The sequence below is a fragment of the Triticum urartu genome, chromosome 6 (genome assembly GCF_003073215.2).
Source record: "Triticum urartu cultivar G1812 chromosome 6, Tu2.1, whole genome shotgun sequence".
In the NCBI taxonomy this organism is placed as follows: Eukaryota; Viridiplantae; Streptophyta; class Magnoliopsida; order Poales; family Poaceae; genus Triticum; species Triticum urartu.
The window spans coordinates 95,827,612-95,849,301 of NC_053027.1; the positions used below are offsets into that span (position 1 = coordinate 95,827,612).

The following is a 21,690-nucleotide window of genomic DNA, read 5'->3' on the forward strand; positions in this document are numbered from 1 at the left end:
CTATACTAACCCACTCCATTGGAGATGTAATACTCTCAGGAACTGTATGGTAGGTTGACTATTGTCTTAATGTATTCCAAAGCCCATATAAGAAAGATGGTATCCTACAGAGCAATCTTTGAAGGAACACACCTATATGAGCCCGACTGCTAGTCACAGTCTTTAAGATTGGGTGATATCTAGCAAGCTCATGAACAGGCCAGGAGTGTGACTAATATGCTTCATCCGAGGGGTCAGCCTTCGGCAGCCTAGTACTAGTAAGACATGTGGTGAAACTTCTTTACGCCAAACTGACAATTCAAGGCATAGTTGTTCAGTTGTGAAGGAGTGTAGATACTTGCTCTAGGTGGAGTTCAACCTTATTTGGTCTCCAATGAAATACTTGTATATCAAAACAGTGTTTGGAACAAAGGACAAAATGGGCCCTTGAAATTTGGTGGGGAATTGTTGAAAATGAGGGTGGGCCTAGGGCCTATCTAACAATTTCAGAAAATCTACAAGGGCCCATGTGGGTTTTATGGCAATGGGTGTGGAGAGAAGTTTAGTCTCACATTGCTAGTTGGAGAGGAGTTGGACCTCTTTATAAGGGATTCTCTTCCACATTCTATTGGAGCTTGAGAAGGGAAATTGTTCCCGCGTGCTCCTTCGCCGCCCGCCTCGCCACGTCCCGACGCGACGCGACGTGAGTTGCGGAAATGAGCCGAGCCGAGCTCACACCTATGCGCTTATTTTGCCGCCGGTGCGTATAAGGTTGACGGGAGAGCAGGCCTCCGAAACCCTGCCTTTCCAGATCCTGTACGGGAGATGGACGATAGTTTTTTGGGAAGCGTCTCCTACGCAACTACTCGCCGCTATTCGTCCGAAGCCGATCGTGTCGCCGCCGAGAAGTTTGAAGCCGAGAAGAAGGCCACTGAGGACGCCGTTGCTGCCGCCGCCGCCACCGCGGCGTCTGCCTGGCCGTTGAAGGGTATAAATTGCTTATCTCGTTCTTGTCTATTACTCTATTAGCCATACTACTGTTATAAATATATGTATGTACTATTTGCGTAGTATGGTTTTATGTGATTGAATATTAGTATGTGTTCAATACTCTCAAGGTCATGACTATTTTCTAGATTAATTTAATCAAAAAACTGCTTATATACTCAACCGTTATTGTCTTAATTCGGAGGCGGCACAAGGTAAACTAGGTAGCGTGTGAGTGTGAGCTCCGTTGGCAGGCCGGCTGGTTGATCACTTGTCTCTTATGCTTGTCAGCTTGTGGTTGAGGGAACGCTTGTGTGGACAATGTACCATGTATTAGTTATAGTTTTGATGCTTTATTAGTTCAACAATTAGTGTTAAGATCCACATTTCATTTTGGGTACACTGTGTCATATTATCTCATAGATAATGATGTGTTGATGTTGTGATGTTTTCTTTTGCGGAAAGTATCATATCTCTTATAAAATTTCATCAAAAATACAAAAGCATCTCAAACGCTAAATTACATCGAGATTCTGAGACTACTGAACGGCCATTGCCTTCAGAACAAGCAGCCGACGCCTCGCTGGCGCCGCTCCCCTACCGGAGCCGGCTTGACCTTGTCGATGACAGCCAGGAAATCTTTGTGCACATACCTCTAAGGACCAACGCCTTGAGCCACAATCATCACCGTTGAACCCTTGCATAGATATGAAGCACATAACATCAAATATCACCACATGACGAGAAACGTAACCTCACTGCCCCAAGAGATGACATGAATCTACATCTGAGCTCCGTTGACTACGTCCAAACGGACGGACTCGAGGATGATCGAAGCTTGGAAAACAAACTTGAAGAGGAAGCGCCGCCATCCACTCGAGCGTCGCATTTGCGTGGACTAAAAACCGTAAACTAAACTACTAACTGGAGCCCAGGCACCGGGATTCTCCTCCCCGCCACCGGCCACCGGAGCGACAGGCAGAGGGGAACGAATTCACGAGCGCCCGGTGAATTTATAAACACTCGTTTATTAATCTTCCCTTTTATTTTAGTTTACTTTATCAATCTTTGATTTTTTTTCTTTCAGGTTCATTTTTCTATTACTTTTATTTTTTATTTCCATTTTTTTCCCTTTTCCCATTCTTTTTTTTCATTTTAATTTTTACAAACATCGTTCAAAATTTGTTAACATTTTTTGAAACCATAAACATATTTCTAATACACAACTTTTTTGCAATTGCATTTTTTTTCAAATTCACGAACATTTCTTTGATATCATGGGCATTATTCGAATTTGCGGACATTTCCTGAAATTCTCAATATTTTTTGAAACTCGTGAACATTGTTTTCGAATAGGTGAATATTTTTGAATTGGCAAACATTTTTTGACATTTGGGAACAATTTTTGAAATTCACAGACATTTTTTAAGGAACATTATTTGAGTGCATGAGCATTTTTTGAATCAGCAAAACAAATTGAATCAATGATCTTTTCTGAAATTTGGAGCATTGTTTAAAATTCGGGAACATTTTTCCGATTTTTGGGAATATGTTTTAAATTCATGAATTGTTTTATGAAATCCTGGAAAAAATTTAAATTTATGAACATCTTTTTGAATTAATTTTTTAAAAGCTTTTTAAAATTCATGATCATTTTTCAAAATTATGATTGAATTGACGAACATGTTATGATTTCTCAATCTTTCTTTTTCAATTTTTTTTACATTTTTTCTGAAATTGGGAACTTTGTTTAAATCCTATATTATTTGAAAGAAAAAAAGATAAAAACTGAGGACGTCCCACCATGAGCATGGGGGGGGGGCGTCCTTTGTTTCTTTTCATTTTGTTTTTTCTTTGAGTAAAAAATAGTGGTATCATCTTTGGATTGAAGAAGTTGTCACATATGCATTCGTAGTTGATGAGAACGTGTCGTCCCACTGAATGCACGTCACCTTAATGCCTGTAATAAAAAAAATGCAAGCACCAGCATCAAGTCTACGACTTGAATCCAAGTGGTCTGAAAAAACCACTGCCGTCCTAACCATTCAAGCACAGGCTGGTTCGCCTTTTCCTTTTAGTTATGAGAGCTCCTACATGTATGATCAAAATTTATACAGACATTTGTGTGATCAGACTGGGCTCAAACACCGGGAAGTGGGCCACTCTCTTGTAGAATGAAAATCATATGGAAAACTATAGTAGTCAAGATAGTTTCATTTGGTTATTTTTTTCCCATTTCCTGAATACATGTAAAATATTTTTTAAATGCATGTTGAATTTTTTAATACACATTAAACATTTATAAAATACACATTGAACATATTTAATAAACATCGTACTTTTCTGAATGATTTTGAAATTAATAAATACGTGATGAATATTTCTTAAAGATGAGTTGAACATTTTTTAAATTCACATTGATTTTGTTTAATTTGTAATGAATATTTTTTCAATAGATGATAAACATTTTATAAAAAATAGTGAAGTAAAAAAATATTTCCAAACGTAAAGTATATTAATATATTTTTGGAAAAACGAATTGATTTTTTGAATTCAAACAGACTTTTATTTAAGATTAATTAATTTAAAATGCTACTGTAGAAAAAGAAACAAAATAAAAAAACAAATCAACAAAAAAAATGGAGCTACCGAGCTAGCGATCGGACGGACTGACCAAGCGCACATAAGCGATACATATCAGGGCCCCCCTGCTTTGCCCGCTCGGCAGCTCTATCGCCATCGCTCCTCGCTCCCGGCGAGTCACAGCTCAACCATTTTCGCCGGAAAACGGAAGTGCCTACTCCTCCTCGCACGCTGCCGTGCTGGCACCGGACCCTCGCTTCCACGCTCGCCCTATTCCATGCGCGCCCTGGCATCCATTTCTCTGACGCAATACCGGCCTTTTGGGCTCAGCGTCGGCCGCCTCGGCAGCAGCGCGCTCAGGCCGTTCGGCGAAATGCCGACCCGGGCGTCTTTTCTTGGACCGCGACGGTTGCCGTCGAGAAGCCGGGTCGGCTCGTAGAACAGGCTTGGGAAGTGTTCTGATGCCGTGATGCGTATGTGTATACGCCGGAGGGGCGAGCTACGTTGCAAGGCCCGTGGATTTCTTGGCCGCGTGACTCCTTCGACATGGTACGTAATTGCTTCTGATCGACATTCCTCTCGTGTTTTGCTAGTGGCTGCGTGCTGAGTTATTTGTATTTCAACAAAGGTGGTGGTCGTATTGCATTCCCATTTTCTCATTCCATTTGTTCGACGCTTGGACCAACCAGGCATTTGCTGTAGCTAGTAATTCGGCAATTTACCTCCAACTTTAGTGGTTTCTAAAATCGATGATCCAAAGCAAAAAGATGACTGCAGATACTATCTTCCCTTGAATGGACTCCATTTTCAACCTTTCACCGATAAAGCAAGATTGTCATTTCACATGCTTACACTCTGTTTCATGCTTGTGAAACTTAAAGCATATATAATATACAGAGACCATTTAAAGGTCCTTGCAAAAGAAATCTAAAGGAAGATCAATTTTACAAAATATCTTTCCATAAAGAACCACGAAAGCTCAAAATGGCAACCTGTTAGGCTCTGTACAAAGTACAAAACAAACTCATTGACGAAACTAAGAAAGTTACATGTATATCTTGCACAAAAAATACGAGACATCTATTATCGTATCTTGGCTGATCTTTGCATCTGCGGCTCAGCATCTATACTGGCCAGGCAGGAGACTACTTCCATGATGGTTGGCCTCATGAATTGATTGTGGTCGACACATTTGGAAGCAGCTTCAAGCAGCTTCAGCATTTGTTCTTCATATTCTGCGCCTCTAAGTGTTGGATCCAGGACCTCAACTTGCTTTCCCTTGGACCTCATCTCGAGCACCCATGGGACAAGTTCTTTTGATGTAGATAGGACTGAAACAGGCCGCATTCCAGTGAGCAGCTCAAGCAGGACTACTCCAAAACTGTACATATCACCTCTCAACGCAGCAACCCATGCTTGCCCATATTCGGGGGGAATGTAACCCATAGTGCCGACCAACTCAGTTGTAACATGCGTTTGGTTGGGAAGGATCAATCTGGCTAGCCCAAAATCTGCAACATAAGCTTTAAATTCTTTGTCCAGACAATTTGAGGCTTGCAGACATCATGGATATGAGGCTTGCAGACATCATGGATATGAGGCTTGCAGACATCATGGATATGAGAAAGGCCAAGGCTTGCTCCTTGCGCGATCTTCAGCCGAGTTGGCCAGTCAAGACATGAGCTACCATCGTCATCCCTGTTATGAAGCCAATCATCCAGGCTGCCGTTCTCCATGTAGGAATATATGAGGAGCCTTGAGTTTCCATGGATGCAGTAACCCCACAGAGGTACAAGATTTTCATGTTGTGCCATGGAGAGAGCATCAACCTCTGCACTGAACTCTCTTTCCATAAGACACATTTCATCGCTGAGCCTTTTTATTGCCAGCTTCGAGCCATCACATAGCTCTGCCTTGTATACTAATCCATAACCTCCACATCCAATGATGTTCTCCTTGTCAAAATTGTGTGTAGCTTTCAAAATGTCAGTGAATTTGAGCTTGCTTTCTTCTCCCTTGCCTCGTGACATCACTACCAATGTTTGCTCTGAACTGGAGTTGGATGAAGTTGATTCGATATATCCATTGTTCTTGTCCGTTGTATTTTTTACTGTAAAACCATTGACTCTGATTGAGACAAGGAGACGCCCCAGCAACAAAAGAACAGCAATGCTTCCAAAGAACACTCCAAATGTAATTGCAAAAAGAGCCTTCTTATGCCGTTCTTTGGAGGGGATCAGAGGTGGTGAAGCTGAACCACATTTGTGAATTAGCATAGAGCCACAGAGCTTTGGATTCCCATCGAAACTAGAGTTCTGAAACGTATTAAACTGACCTCCAGATGGAATAGGCCCTTCTAGGTCATTGTTAGAAATGTTGAATGCTGAAAGGAAATGCAGGCTGTTCAATGCAGCTGGGATTCCACCTGTGAGGTTGTTGGTCGACAAGTCTAACACCTGCAGGTTTGTGAGGTTGCATATTGATTGTGGGATCTGTCCTTTTAAGTCATTGAAGCTGAAATTGAGTGAACAGAGGGCTTTCAACTGACCAATCTCCAAGGGCATCTCACCAGTTAATTTATTGTTACTTAGATCCAGCACTTTTGGGAAAGCCATTGGTAACCGGTATTGAAGTGATGGAGCTACATAAATTGGTAGCTCAAAGAATCTGGGGTCCAAATGGGTTGCATTATTCTCTGATCTTAGCATTGGCATCTTCGTTAAGGCTGCTGGGATTTCCCCTGTCATGCTATTATTTGATATGTCTAGATAGAAGAGGAATTTTAGGCTGCTGATCCAGTAAGGTATCTGTCCTGTTAATTGATTGTTTTCTAAAAATAACATCTCCAAATTTGTCAGCTTTGATAACCAATGTGGTACTTTCCCCAACAGTGAGCAATCTGTTATTGCTAGAACCTGAAGATTCTCAAAACTGACAATGATGTCATCGTCTGGCATGGTCTCATTCATGAAGTTGAGCCCAATAAGAAGGGTGGTGAGACTCTTGGATCTTGCAAGTATCGGAAGTGTACTTGTGATATTTGTAAGATTGTTGTTAACAAGTGATAGGAATGAGAGGGATTTCAGATTGCCTATTTTTTCTGACAGCTGGCCATGGAAATTATTGAAGGATAGCCGAAGTGCAGTTACGTTGCTGCACGAATAGATGCTTTCTGGAATTTTTCCGGTGAAGTTGTTCCACCCAAGATCTAAAGTTTTTAGATTGGGTAGATTGGAGAAGTTGACCTTGTCGAGCTCTCCAGAGAACAAGTTGTTCTTGAGGTCAATGGTTATGAGATTTGTGCAGTTGCTCAGGGTTGATGGTAGATCCCCAGACATGTTGTTATTGTTCAAATGGAGCTCCTCCAATCTGTGAAGCTGACCTATAGATTCTGGCACCTTTCCACTGAAATTGTTCTCTCCAAGATCAAGGGTTATGAGATTACTGAGACTGACAATACGTGCATCTTCAAGTGTTCCTTGTAAAGTATTCTTGGGGAAAGAGAGGTACTCCAACGAGCTAGCATTAAAAAGTTCATCTTGTAGAGGCCCACTAAGGTTGTTGTGGCCAACCTTGAGCACTCTGAGCTTGGGACAACTACCAAGTCCAGACGGAATTCTTCCACTGAATAGGTTGTAACAGAGTTCAAGCACAGTGAGCAATGGCAAACTGGTGCATAAATGACTTGGCAGCTGCCCAGTAAAGCTGTTCTTGCTGGCATTGAGTGCGACCAAATTTTTCATCACTTGCCATGTGGAGGACGGAAATTGTCCTGTAAACAAATTGCTCAAGATGTTCAGTACCTTCAGTGGCCGGGGAGGAGTCGAAGATGATAACTCTTGCAGATCTCCACTGAGGCGGTTAAAGCTGACGTCTATGGCGACGATGCTGCCGGATGACATCAATTCCTGCGGTAGGCCACCGTATAGCAGATTGTTTGACAGGTTGAGGCGCAGTAATCCAGTGAGATTCCCAAGAGAAGCTGAGATGTGCCCCTGAAGACTCCTAGAAGGCAGCAAGACATCCGTAACAATCCCATCTGTACTGCAGGTGATCCCTTCCCACTGGCAGCAATCCGTGCCATGCTGCCAGGACGCAGCGAGGCCACCGTGTTGTGAGAGCCCGGCAAGGAACTGGTGAAGGGAGCCCTGCTCCTGCTCTCTGCAGGAACTGGTAGGAGAGGCCAATCCGATCAGCAGCACAAGAGCAAGGCCAAGGGAAGGTATGTGCAGTATCTTGCTGTAAGCCTTGTTGGAAAAATGAAGTGTCTGCATGGTTTTCGGGTGAAACTAGCACGGGAACGAGAGGTTATGTTGTCCCCTGACTGGATAAAGCATCAATGGTGGTGTAACCATGAAAGAGCATGATGGTAAGGAAAGAAGCAGATCTTTCTACCATTTGTTCTGTGCCTTGTAGTGGTACTAACCACGCTTGGATTTTACACAACTGCCCCCAGCCCACCAGGCAGCTTCCTAGTTCACACTGATGTTTCAGTGTTTCACTATAGGTTGCATGCTGGAATCTACTGAAAAGTCAATTGCCGAACACCTTCCATACAAAAAAAATTGCATTGTAGATTTTCTAGTCCTGCTTGACTTAATTCTCGATGAATTTTTACAGCATTCCTTACTTTAGTTGCCCTGACATCACTTCTCTAACTGGCTTTCACTAAACAATTTGACCTGCTTACCACTAGCACTGAATTAAACTATTGCTTCTTGATGCATCATTTGCCTTTTGGGAACAGAAGAAGGCACGTTTTTGCCACAACGGTTGCTGAAGATCTGCAGGAAATTCAGCCACCGAGATATTACACGGATGATTATTACCGGAAGGCGCTTGCACTTGAGCTTGAGAGCGATCATCGGCGTCTCTGTCAGTGTGTGAACAAACCCAAGTGGAGGGCCAGAAGAAGTGCGATATTTCTTTCTTGCTTTATGGACGGGGTGAATGGTTGACCTGCTGGAGTGATCTGTTCTCCGTTCCATCCTCTTGACCTGAGGCATTAACTTCCTTATCGCGCGTGCGAGCTTCGTCTGATGGATACATTTGCTGTTAGTTTCCATTCTCCTGGCTCCAGTTGCGCACTATTGTGGACCATGGACTCTGGTTTTCATCTGAATTTGGAAGCGGTTCAAAATAAACAGGGTAGCGTGTGTGCTCTGGTAGTGCCGGGCTGGTTCTGATGCTTGTCAGCTTGTGGTTGTGTGGAAATGGTTCTTTTGAACCGAACCGTGTATTAGTTATAGTTTTAATACTTTAATTGAATATAATCGGTGTTGTATAAGAATCACATTTCATATTGCGTATACAAGTTTAGTTTAGTTTTTGGATGATGATGATGATGTGCTGATGTTAGCTGCACTGTATCGTCATTATTTCTTAGATATTGCGCTCTATCATTGATCAGTGTGCATGTGGTTAATGATTTCCCACTCTGACTGAGCAAAAATATAGCAAGTGGATGACGCTCTACATGATTAGGACTCGCTGCAGAGTTGGCAGTGCAGCCCCTTTTGTTGTCATGTTTAGCATGTATCAGTGATACCTCTGTTTTGTTCTGTCAGGTGCAGCAAGGCAGGATTTGTGCATGTTATAATTATCAGATTCAGTGCGGATTGAAGAACATAACACAAGAGACTGGCAACAGTTTATTTATTTGTTTATTTTGCGTTGAGCCACACGTTGTATTTGGCATGTCAGCCTATGGATCAAGCGTGTATTTCAACGCGTTGATGCGTCGCGTTGATGTAGCTAGACCACGAATTTAGCGTGTCATTTGGTCAAGCGTGTATTTGGCGCGGTCTTGGCGGCATGCTCTCTCGTTACCAGAGGAGCTTAGAAAAACAAAAGAAAATTGTTTTTCTCCATAGCGCCTTCACACTTGGCCACTTGGAGTACAAAAATGGCGGCATGACCACTGGCCCGACTACCAGACGATGGTTCTCAGACCGTTACTTAGTTGTTCTCTGACGTGCTTGTACGTTTTCTCCCAACGCGTAGTTGATCGCATCGTCTTGTTCGTTGTCGTAGGTGTTTTGAAAAGGCATGTCACCTTGTATCTTCTTCTTTCAATAGTGCGTTTGTCTTGAGTCTTGACCGGGGTAATTTTACCATGGGGAATAAATAGGTCTTGGTTCTTTTTTTGATGTAAAAAAGTGTCTTGGTTCTTTTTTTTTTACTTTCGTTGAAAGAAAAAAATATAAGCATCTCCGGGCTCTAGCCCAGGCCAAGCGTCCAAGGCCTAATTAGTGATCCCGTTGATTCCTGGCCAGCGTTGTCCACCAGCAGCACGGCCCACTTACAACACTCAGTCTACTCCCCGCGATTGATGTGTGTTGTGTAGATGTTTAGTACCACATCGCCAACTTCGGCCAACACACCACAGCCTAAAAGGTGGCGGTCGGGAGCCAGATCCACCGTGCGGCAAGCACGGTATAAAGCAACAGCCTATTGAGCTAAAATCCTCTTGGTATAAACGTGGACAAGGTAATTACTATCTCTATGATATGATTCAGAACACCGGCCCACTTGATGAATTATCCAAACTAACCCATGGAAGCCCGTCGTCCTTGCAGGGGCGGCCTTTTTTTTTTATCATTGGTCTGGTTTTTTCTCCCACAACCTTGTCAAAAGTCAACAGTTTACGCACGGATTCGACACGCTGCATGTTTTTTTCCTTTAAAGAACTCAAAATGTATTCTTTGACCGCTTGACCTGTAAGAAGAAAAAAAATAAACCACCTAACGACTACAAGCACTGAAATGAACCAAAGGCGTGCCGTTGTCATCACCCCTCCCTCGACGAAGAACATTGTTGGAGTAGACAAGTCAGAGAATTGTCATGCTAAGGCACCAAAGGACCAACGCATTAGCACAACCATCATCGTTGATAAATAGAAGCATACATTAGAAGGATCCAATCAGTAGACACACAAACATAGACGAATGAAGACCAGATCTAAGTAGATCCACCGATGACAAAAGCCGAATGAATCCCACGAGATCCGCTGGAGACACACCTTTATCTGATACCTTTCATTTATTTGATGCCTTCCTCTCGGTTTTGGAAATTTATGTCCGGTTTCTGTTTCCTTCTTCTTTTTTAGTGTTTTTCTCTGTTGGTTTTCTTTCGGTTATTTCATTTTCATTTTCTTTATTTTCCTTTCCTTTTAAATTTTTAAATACATGTCAAACATTTTGCAAATATATGTTGAACATTTTTAGATACACACTGAAAAAAAAGATTGACATTAAACATTTTTCAAATAAATACACATTAAATTTTTTAATACACATATAACATTTTCAAAACAATGTTCAACTCTTTAAATACACGGTAAATTTATTAAGCACACATTTAATAGATTTTAAATAGATTTTGTTTTTAATAAATATTGAATAAATATTCAAATACTTGATAAACATTTTTGTAAATTAGTATAATGGAAAATATATTTCCAAATATAAAATAGATAAATAAACAGAAACCAAAATGTGAAAAAAAGATGCAAAATGAAATTTATATTGAAACTAGCAGACATGCCCGTGCATTGCAACGGGAGGAAAAAAGTCACACAATCAAGCCAGGGAGCTTCATTTCTGTACGATGAGATCGGGAGTATTGCACAAAGATCCTTTATCCTTCGGGTAATATAGCAAAGAAAAGTGAGAATTCATGTCGGACACACGAGGGACTCCGAGTCCGACTCCTCATGCATTTGTAACCGGTACCGGTAGGTCGAGCAACGCAGGCTTCCTGCTGGTGATGCCGAAGAGAGGAGGATGTCGGTGGCAGGCGGCGGATGGTCAGCGATGGCCACCCAAGTCATTAGTGTGATTTGCATATGGCATCACTAATCATTGAACCTGGAAATACAAATGCAGTAGTATGATTGGAACTTATATTTGCTATCGACGGCCTCATTTGAAAGCTAGCACAAAGATACATCAAAATCTTAGATTTTTCTTCTTTGCACCTAATAGATTATTGCAGCACCGGCAACCTGAGAATTTTTTTGAGAGTCCATGTCGGTTATAATCATCTAACATCACACAATCAAGTAGTACTTATAGGGTTTGAAGATCTACCACACTTGATGACAACGTAAAGCATACTCTGGTTGTTGGGATTTCAGTTGTTCCATGTGCATTCACACTTGGAGGTTCAGAGTATTTACCGAACAGTTTACCAAGAACCAAAATGACATGCATCACAGGACAGTTCAATTGTTCAAGAGTGAGCATGCATATGTTTCTATTTGAGTGCTAGCATTGCTTTTCTAATTTAATAGATATGCACTTATAAGTAGTAACATTTAAAGAAAACCCGGATGTACATATTCCATCATTATTCAGAATAGCAGGACAAGATCATAAAGCATATATCGTAAGTTCTTTGGTAATGTTGTGGGTTTAATCAAGCGAAGTACTAAGCAAATAAACATTACAAATATAAATGGTAAAAAGATAATTTCATATACAAATTGTAAAGCCAAAAAGCAGTAGAAGGAAACACAATAGCTGGTATGAGCCTATAGGAGCATGTGCCTATGAGAGCAGCCTCATCCTCGCAGTACTAAGCCTCAGACCCTCGATGGATATGTGACAAAACCAAGGCCACGTTAGTCTATTTAACCAAACATAATATAAATATGTCATACAACGGCAAGATGAGAAAAGTTTAAGAACGGAAAACGCTCCTTGGCACGCAAGCGTTGGAACGAGCGATGCACTATCGGTAGCCAGGGATAGAAGGGCCCACCCAAGTCTGCATTTCAGATCTGCGGAAAAGCATACATCACGGGATCTTTCCTTACTCTTTCTCCATCCTGAACTTAATCTCACCACCGCCCCCCGATTCAACGGGTGGGGCCCATGTGGGGCTCAGTTTCCCGTAAATATCTCTCCCTTGATTTTCTCAAAAGGGAAAGTCTGACTTGACAGAAATTGATCGTTGCAACGGGCGCGCGTCCAGGCATGGACGCGGAGCACGACAATCAGCAAGATGATATGGTGTGGGGGGAAATATCTAGTACTCCCACCTCTAGGGTGTTTCCGGTGCTCCAAACTTGGTAGCACATTTTAAAATGTTTAAAAAATTCTGAAAAAAATCGAGCACATTGACACAACATCAATGTACGTTGTTAAAAAATTTCAAATCAAAATTCAAAACATTGCTCGAGATAGAAAAATGACAAAATAGACACCAATGTGATAATGGGCCTAATCTAAAGCCCAACTTAAGTTGCGTACTATTTACTGTCAAATTTGTCATTTATGTTTCTCAAGCTACGTTTCAAATTTTGATCTCAATTTTTTTGACAACATACTTTGATGTTGTGTCAATGTGATGGATTTTTTTTCAGAATTTTTCGAACATTTAAAGATGTTCTACCGAGTTTTGGAGCACCGGGAGCACCCTAGGGGTGAGAGTACTAGCTATTTCCCCTATGGTGTGGACGCCCGGCTGCATAGAGAGCAAGGTGGGACTAACACAACATGAGATATTAATTCTTGTCCAGCTGGTGCCTTAGGGCATCTCCAATGGTTGTAAGATAGTTGTCGGTAGACTTTACCACATAGGATTTTTGATGATGTGTCATGCAATAAATGAGGAAAGAGAGGAAGGTTGTATGTACATGAACCAACACCCATTGCACAAGCTCCAATGTAGAATGAGAGAGCACCTTATTTATTATCTCACATCCTATTGGGCATACTAGATACAACCCATTAGAGATGTTGTATGTTAAGATGTTGGTTAATGACATGGTATATTTTACCAACAAGCTAATATACAAACTGTTGGAGATGCTTTAGATGTTACCTGGGGTTGTAAGTTCGATCCTCACTGGCTCCTATCTTTTGGGGGGCTTATACTTATATTTATCAGGGCTTCCAAGAAAGCTCACTTGGTGGCCCATAATGTAGAGGCCCAGCTGAGCATGCAAAACACATGCAGCCAACAAAATACGAAGATTTGTCTTAAAAAAACAAAATACGAAGAAAATGAACCACAACAGGTAAAAAGGGAATTTCCTATTCGCCGCTCTTTGTGGCAAGTAGTTGACCGGACGCACAGGCAGATTGACGAGCGCGTTAGGATGGACCGGCCCATTCAAAAGTTAAAGCGAATCCGGTTTTGGGAATCTTCTAGGTAGTTCCCAGCCATTTTTTCTGGTTTTGGGAACCTTCTAGAAGGTTCCTCAACCGGTTTTTCTATTTCCCCCTTTACCCCTTTTTGTTTCTTTTCTTTTACTGTTTCTTTTTCTTTTCATTTTAATGTTCTTTTTTCTTTTTTATCTTTTTTTCGTTTTTGATGTTTCTTTTTTTCCTGTTTTCTGTTTCTTTTTCATTTTTTCGTTTTTCTCTTTTCAAAGTTATATTATTATTTTTTCAATTTTTTTGTGTTGCTCACAATTGTTCAAAACTTCACAAAATGTTCTCATTTTTCAAATTTTGTTCACACTTTCAAAAAATTGTTCAAAACTTCACAAAATGTTCTCATTTTCAAATTTTGTTCATCCTTTCAAAAAAATTGTTCAAAACTTCACAAAATGTTCTCATTTTCAATTTTTGTTCCTGACTTGAAAAAATGTTCATGCTTTCAAAAAATTATTCAAAGTTAAAAAAATGTTCTCATCTTCAAATTTTGTTTCTCTTTTCTTTTCTTAGTTTATTTTTCTTTTTTATGTTTTTTTCACAACTTTGCAAAATTTCTTCGCAAATTAAGAAAAATGTTCATTTTTTCAATTTTTGTTCGTGAGTTTCAGTAAATGTTCCTTTTCAAATTTTGTTTGCATTTTTTCAGAAAATGTTCGTGTTTGAAATTTTTGTTCGTGACTTTCGTAAAATGTTCCCATTTCAAAAATTTGTTCACATATTTCAAATTTTGTTCGGGATTTTTAAAGAATGTTCACATATTTCATACGAACTTAACTTTTTCTCTCAAACATAACGTTCGCGTACAAAATTTTGTTCTCTAAATTCAAAAAATGTTCGGGATTTTAAAAAGTGTTCATTTTATCAAAACTTTGTTCAAGTTTTTTAGTTGTTCTTCTAGCATTCAGCAAACGCGAACAATTTTTGAATTTTTAAATTTTTTGAACATATCCAATGTTTAAGGTTTCTAGGTGGGGGTGTTAGATATGTAGTAAATGATCTTTTAAAGTACCCGCGTTACATATGACCGAAGGAGGTAGTTAGCTCGCCTGGTTAGTGACAAGAGTATACTAGCTCCAGATGCAGGGATCGATCCCCGCTCCGCGTTATAATTTTAGGTGATCATTTTGCTGTTTCGTCGCGACGATGGGCCGGCCCATTCGGGGGGGGGGGGGGGGGGGGGGGGGGGGGGGGGGGGGGGGGGGGGGGGGGGGGCTATACCTGTGCGGCGCGTGCGAATCGGACGCAAAGAGCGGCGCATAGGAGGTCCCGGTAAAAAGAATGACACACAAAGAAACGGATGAAAACATGGGCCAGCCCATGAACACATAAGTGGAGGAGGACTTTGCGTTAGAAAAAGGATGGAAATAGTGAGGAGGCCGGGGATCAAACCCTGGTCCCCTGGCTAGAAAAGCTAGTCATTAGCCACTATGCTCCTTGTGATTCTAATAATATTTATATCGTTATTATGTCTATAAAACAATGAAGTGCGATGTCAACTTTGAAAACAAAAAATGAATCTTTTTTAACTTATGGGTGGCATTGTGGGTAATTTATAGCAACTTTGAGGGTATTTATTACGACGTACGGGCAGAAGCATTAGCCCTTTTATTATTAGATAGATTAGGTAAAGACAAGGGCACTGCTACGCGTCGGCTGACGAATCCTTTTTAAAAATTGGCCGCCTGGCCAGACATCAAATATAGTGGATTGAGCGGTGAGCATCACCCTCTACCATTGTAATAAAGGCCGTGTTGCAGCAATTTTTTGCAACAAGAGACATGTTGCAGAATTTTTCCAAAACATAGGTCAGGTTGTAATTTTTTTTTGCAACAGAGCTCTTGTTACAGGTTTTTTTTTTGCGACAGAGCTCTTGTTACAGGTTTTTCTTTTTTGCAACAATGGCTGTGTTACAATTTTTTTTTGCAATAGAGGTCTTGTTACGGTTTTATTTTTTGCAAAAGATGCCTTGTTGCAATTAAATTATTTTTGTAACAGAGGTTTTGTTGCAGGTTTTTCTTGCAACAGAGGCGTTGTTGCAGAAAGGAGAGATCATGGGGCCGGTTCACCACGTCATGTGGGACGCGTTGCGTGCAATCAAGGCGGCAGACACAAGCTTGTTAATCCGCCGGCTGAACCATAGCGTTTCCTTAAATATAAAGATAACTAATAACGAATTAAAATTAATTTTTTAAGGAAAAAGAAATAAAAGGCAAAAAAAACAAAAACAAATCGTACATAGCCTACTGGACCCGATCGAACCTAGTAACGAGTGAGTCGGCCCATCCCACATCCCACTCGGCGGACGTGCGGAGTGCTGTAGGCGATCGCTCTATGCGTACCGCTTTCCCCGCTCTGTCGCCATCTCCCGGCCCCCGGCGAGTCGCAACTCTCGCATTCTCACCGGAAGTGCTTCCTCCTCCTCGCACGCTGCCGTGCTCGCACCGCGTCCTCGCTTCCACGTTCGCTCCGTTCCACGCGCACGCTGGCATCTATTTCTCTGACGCAATGCCGGCCTCTTTTGCCCGGCGCGGGCCGCCTCGGCAGCAGCGCGCTCAGGCCGTTCGGCGAAATGCCGACCCGGGTGTCTTTTCTTGGACCGCAACGGTTGCCGTCGAGAACCCAGGTCGGCTCGTTTAACAGGCTTAGGAAGCGTTCTGGTGCGTATGTGTATATGCCGGAGGGGCGAGCTACGTTGCAAGGCCCGTGGATTTCTTGGCAGCGTGAATCCTTGGACATGGTACGTAAATGCTTCTGATCTCCATTCCTTTCGTGTTCTAGACTGCTAGTGGCTGCGTGCTGCGTGATTTGTATTTCAAAGATGGTTTCTCATTCCATTTGTTCCACGCTTGGACCAACCAAACATTTTCTGTAGCTAGTAATTCGGCAATTCACCTCCAACTCTGGTTTCTAAAATAGCTGATCCAAAGCAAAAAAGATGACTGCACATACTATCTGCCCTTGAATGCACTCCATTTTCAATCTTTCACCGATAACGCAAGATCATCATTTCACATGTTTATACTTTGTTTCATGTTTGTGAAACTTAAAGCATATATATAGAGACCATTTAAAGGCTTGCAAAAGAAATCTAAAGGAAGATGAATTTTATAAATTATCTTTCCTTAAAGAACCACGAAAGCTCAAAATGGCAACCTGTTAGGCTCTATACAAAGTACAAACAAACTCGTAGTTCTACGAAACTAGGAAAGTTACATGTATATCATGCACGAAAATACAAGATTATCCATTATTGTATCTTGGCTGATTTTCGCATCTGCGGGTCAGCATCTATACTGGCCAGGCAGGAGACAACTTCCATGATGGTTGGCCTCATGAATTGATTGTGGTCGACACATTTGGAAGCAGCTTCAAGCACCTTTAACATTTGATCTTCACATCCTGTGCCTCGAAGTGTTGGATCCAGGACCTCAACCTGCTTCCCCTCAGACCTCATCTCCAGCACCCATGGGACAAGTTCTTTTGACGTTGATAGGATTGAGACAGGTCGTATTCCAGTGAGCAGCTCAAGCATGACTACTCCAAAACTGTACATATCACCTCTCAACGTAGCAACCCATGCTTGCCCATACTCAGGGGGAATGTAACCCATAGTACCGACCAGCTCAGTCGTAACATGAGTTTGGTTGGGAAGGATCAATCTGGCTAGCCCAAAATCTGCAACATAAGCTTTAAATTCTTTGTCCAGTAAGATATTACTGCATTTGATGTCACGGTGGACAATCTGAGGCTTGCAGACATCATGGATATGGGAAAGGCCAAGGCTTGCTCCTTGCGCGATCTTCAGCCGAGTTGGCCAGTCAAGCCATGAGCTAGCTTCGTCATCCCTGTTATGAAGCCAATCATCCAGGCTGCCGTTTTCCATGTAGGAATATATGAGGAGCTTTGAGTTTCCCTGGATGCAGTAACCCCACAGCGGCACAATATTTTCATGTTGTGCATTGGAAAGAGCATCAACCTCTGCACTGAACTCTCTTTCCATAAGACACATTTCACTGTTGAGCTTTTTGATTGCCAGCTTGGAGCCATCAGGTAGCTCTGCCTTGTATACTAATCCATAACCTCCACAACCAATGATGTTCTCCTTGTCAAAATTGTTTGTAGCTTTCAAAATGTCAGTGAATTTGAGCTTGCTTTCTTCTCCCTTGCCTCGTGACATCACTACCAATGTTTGCTCTGAACTGGAGTTGAATGAAGTTGATTCGGCATCTCCATTGTTCTTCTCCCTTGTATTTTTGGTGGTAAAACCATTGACTCTGATCGAGACAAGGAGACGCCCCAGCAACAAGAGAACAGCAATGCTTCCAAAGAACACTCCAAATGTGATTGCAAAAAGGGCCTTCCTATGTCGTAGTTTTGAGTGGATCAGAGGTGGTGAAGCTGAACCACATTTGTGAATTAGCATAGAGCCACACAACTTTGGATTCCCACCAAAACTAGAGTTCTGAAACGTATTAAACTGACCTCCAGATGGAATAGGCCCTTCTAGGTCATTGTTAGAAATGTTGAATGCTGACAGGAAATGCAGGCTGTTCAATGCAGTTGGGATTCCACCTGTGAGGTTGTTGGTCGACAAGTCTAATACCTGCAGGCTTGTGAGGTTGGATAATGATTGTGGGATTTGTCCTGTCAAGTCATTGAAGCTGAAATTGAGTGAACAGAGGGCTCTCAACTGACCAATCTCCAAGGGTATCTCACCAGTAAATTTATTGCTACTTAGATCCAGTACTTTAGGGAAAGCCATTGGTACGCGGTATTGAAGTGACGGAGCTAGATAAATTGGTAACTCAAAGAATCTGAGGTCCGAATGGGTTGCAGTATTATCTGATCTTAGCATTGGTATCTGCATTAAGGTTGTTGGGATTTCCCCCATCATGCTGTTATTTGATATGTCTAGATAGAAGAGGAATTTTAGGCTACTGACCCAGTCAGGTATCTGCCCTGTTAGCTGATTGTCTTGTAAAAATAATATCTCCAACTTTTCTAGCTTTGATAGCCAATGGGGTATTTTTCCCAACAATGAGCAACCTGCTATTGCTAGAACTTGAAGATTCTCAAAACCGGCAATTCTGTCATCATCTGGCATGGTCTCTTTCATGAAGTTGAGCCCAATAAGAAGGGTGGTGAGATTCTTGGAGCTCCTAAGTAGATGAAGTGCACTTGTGATATTTGTAAGATTGCTTTTAACAAGTGATAGGAATGAGAGGTACTTCAGGTTGCCTATTTTTTCTGACAGCTGGCCATGGAAATTATTGAAAGATAGCCCAAGTGCAGTTAGATTGCTGCAGGAGTAGATGCTTTCCGGAATTTTGCCTCTGAAGCTGTTGTTCCTAAGATCTAAAGTTTTTAGATAGGGTAGGTTGGAGAAATTAACCTTGGCGAGTTCTCCACTGAAATTGTTGTTCTTGAAGTCAATGGTTATGAGATTTGTGCAGTTGTTCAGAGTCGATGGCAGCTCCCCATACATGAGGTTGTTGTTTAAACGGAGTTCCTCTAATCTCTTTAGATGACCTATAAATTCTGGAATCTTGCCAGTGATGCTGTTCTCTCCAAGATCAAGAGTACTCAGATTACTGAGTTTCCCAATATGTGAGCCTTCAAGTGTTCCTTGTAAACCGTTCCCGGGGAAGGAGACATATTCTAACAAGGTAGCATTGAAAAGTTCATCTGGGAGAGTCCCACTGAGGCGGTTGTGGCCAACCTTGAGCACTCTGAGCATGGAGCAGCTACCAAATTCAGGGGGAATGCTCCCTCTGAATTGATTGTAGCAGAGTTCAAGCACTGCCAAGGATGGCGAGCTGGCACAAAAATGAGTTGGTAGCTGCCCAGTAAAGCTGTTGTTGCTGGCATTGAGTGCAACCAGATTCTTCATCACCTGCCATGTTGAGGACGGAAACTGTCCTGTAAACAAATTGCTTGAGATGTTCAGTACCTTCAGTGGCCGGGCATGGGTAGATGACAACTCGTGTAGGTCTCCTCTGAGACGGTTAAAGCTGACGTCTACGATGAGGATGCTTCTGGAGGATACCAGTTCCTGTGGTAGACCACCAGATAGCAGATTGTTTGACAGGTTGAGGCGCAGCAATCCAGTGAGGTTCCCAAGAGAAGGTGTGATGTGCCCCTGAAGACTCCTAGAAGCCAGCAAGATATCCGTAACAATCCCATCTGTGCTGCAGGTGATCCCTTCCCACTGGCAGCAAGCCGTGCCATGCTGCCAGGACGCATCGAGGCCACCGTGTTGTGAGAGCCCGCCGAGAAACTGGAGAAGGGAGTCCTTCTCCTGCTCCGTGCAGGAACTGGTAGGAGAGGCCAAGCATATCAGCAGCACAAGAGCTAGGCCAAGGGAAGGTATGTGCAATATCTTGCTGTATGTCTTGTTAGGAAAATGGAGTGTCTGCATGGTTTTCTGGTGAAACTAGCACTGGAACCGGAGGTTATGTTGTCCCCTGACTAGATAAAGCATCAATGGTGGTCTAACCATGAAAGAGCTTGATGGGAAAGAAAGAAGCAGATCTTGCTCCCATTTGTTCTGTCCCTTGTAGTGGTAGTCAACAGGATTGGATTTTACACAACTGCCCCCAGCCCACCAGGCCGCTTCCTAGTTCACACTGATGTTTCAGTGTTTCACCATCGGTTGCATGCTGTAATCTACTGACAAGTCAATTGCCCAATCTTCCTGAACACCTTCCGTACCAAAAGGACTTCATTGTAGATTTTCTAGTCCTCCTTGACTCAATCCTCGATGAAATTTTACAGCGTGCCTTAGTTTAGTTGCCCTGACATCACCTCTCTAACTGGCTTCACTAAATAAATCTCACCTGTTTCCCACTAGCACTGAACTAAACTATTACTTCTCGGCGCATCATTTGCCTTTTGGGAACAGATAGTACGCAGGTAATTATTTCTAGAAGGTGCTTGCGCTTGAGAGCGATCATCGGCGTCTCCGTCAGTGTGCGGACAAACACAAGTGGAGGGAAAGAAGTGCAATTTTGTTGCTTAATGGGCACGGGGTGGATGATTGACCTGCTGGGTAATCTGTTCTTTGTTTCATCCTCTTGACCCAGGCATTAACTTCGTCTGATGGATACATTTGCTGTTAGTTACCATTGTCCTGGCTCCACTTTCGCACTATTGTGGACCATATGGACTGGTTTTCATCTGAATTTGGAGGCGGTTCGAAGTAAACATCGTAGCGTGTGAGCTCTGGCAGTGGCAAGCTCGTTCATCACTTGTCTCTGATGCTTTTTTTTTTTGCGGAACAAAGGGCTGATACATATATATGTATCAGGAAACAGAGTTTACAACAAGCCCTTAGTTGTGAGGGACATCTACAGGACTACTACCAATTCAACACGCTGTGTGAAGACTAGTTCTAGCATAACAAGCAAGGTTGTGACTAAACATATTCTGCTCCGTACTAATCTTCATGACAATAGTCTCTGATGCTTGTCAGCTTGTGGTTGTGGGAACGCTTGTGCTGTGTGGAAATGGTCCTTTGGAACCGAACCATGTACAGTATCAGTTATAGTTTTAGTACTTCAGTTGAATATATGTTGAATATATATATGATTGGTGTTATGTAAGAATCACATTGCTTTTGGGGTACAAGTTTAGTTTAGCTTTTGGATGACAATGATGTGCTGATGTTAGCTGCAGCGTATCGTAGATGTTGCACTCTATCATTGATCACCGTGCATGTGGTTAATGATTTTCCACTCTGATTGAGGAAAAATATACCAAATGAATGAAGGCTCGCTGCAGAGTTGGCAATGAATCCCCTTTGTTGTCATGTTTAGCATGTATCAGTGGTACTGTGTTTTCACCCCTCAAGAAAAAAAAGCGGTACTCTGTTTTCTGCTTTTGTCCATGTTATAATTATCGGATACAGTGTGGATTGAAGAACATAACACAAGAGACTGACACCATTTTATTATTATTATTATTATTATTATCATTA

The 21,690-nt window shown here is 42.0% G+C and overlaps 1 protein-coding gene and 1 pseudogene across 1 annotated transcript; both read right to left on the minus strand.

Moving 5' to 3' along the window:
• Positions 1-4,415: 4,415 nt before the first annotated feature.
• On the minus strand, positions 4,416-8,232 carry LOC125515725 (annotated as a pseudogene).
• Positions 8,233-16,447: 8,215 nt separating this feature from the next.
• LOC125515726 (tyrosine-sulfated glycopeptide receptor 1-like) lies at positions 16,448-20,801 on the minus strand. Its single transcript, XM_048681234.1, has one exon. It carries the CDS (start codon positions 20,131-20,133, stop codon positions 16,963-16,965), a length of 3,171 nt encoding a protein of 1,056 aa, XP_048537191.1. The 5' UTR covers positions 20,134-20,801; the 3' UTR covers positions 16,448-16,962.
• Positions 20,802-21,690: the final 889 nt, after the last annotated feature.

Bases quoted from the DNA above. Each gene is read 5' to 3' on its own strand.
- LOC125515726 (XM_048681234.1), bottom strand. From the start codon at position 20,133: ATGCAGACACTCCATTTTCCTAACAAGACATACAGCAAGATATTGCAC.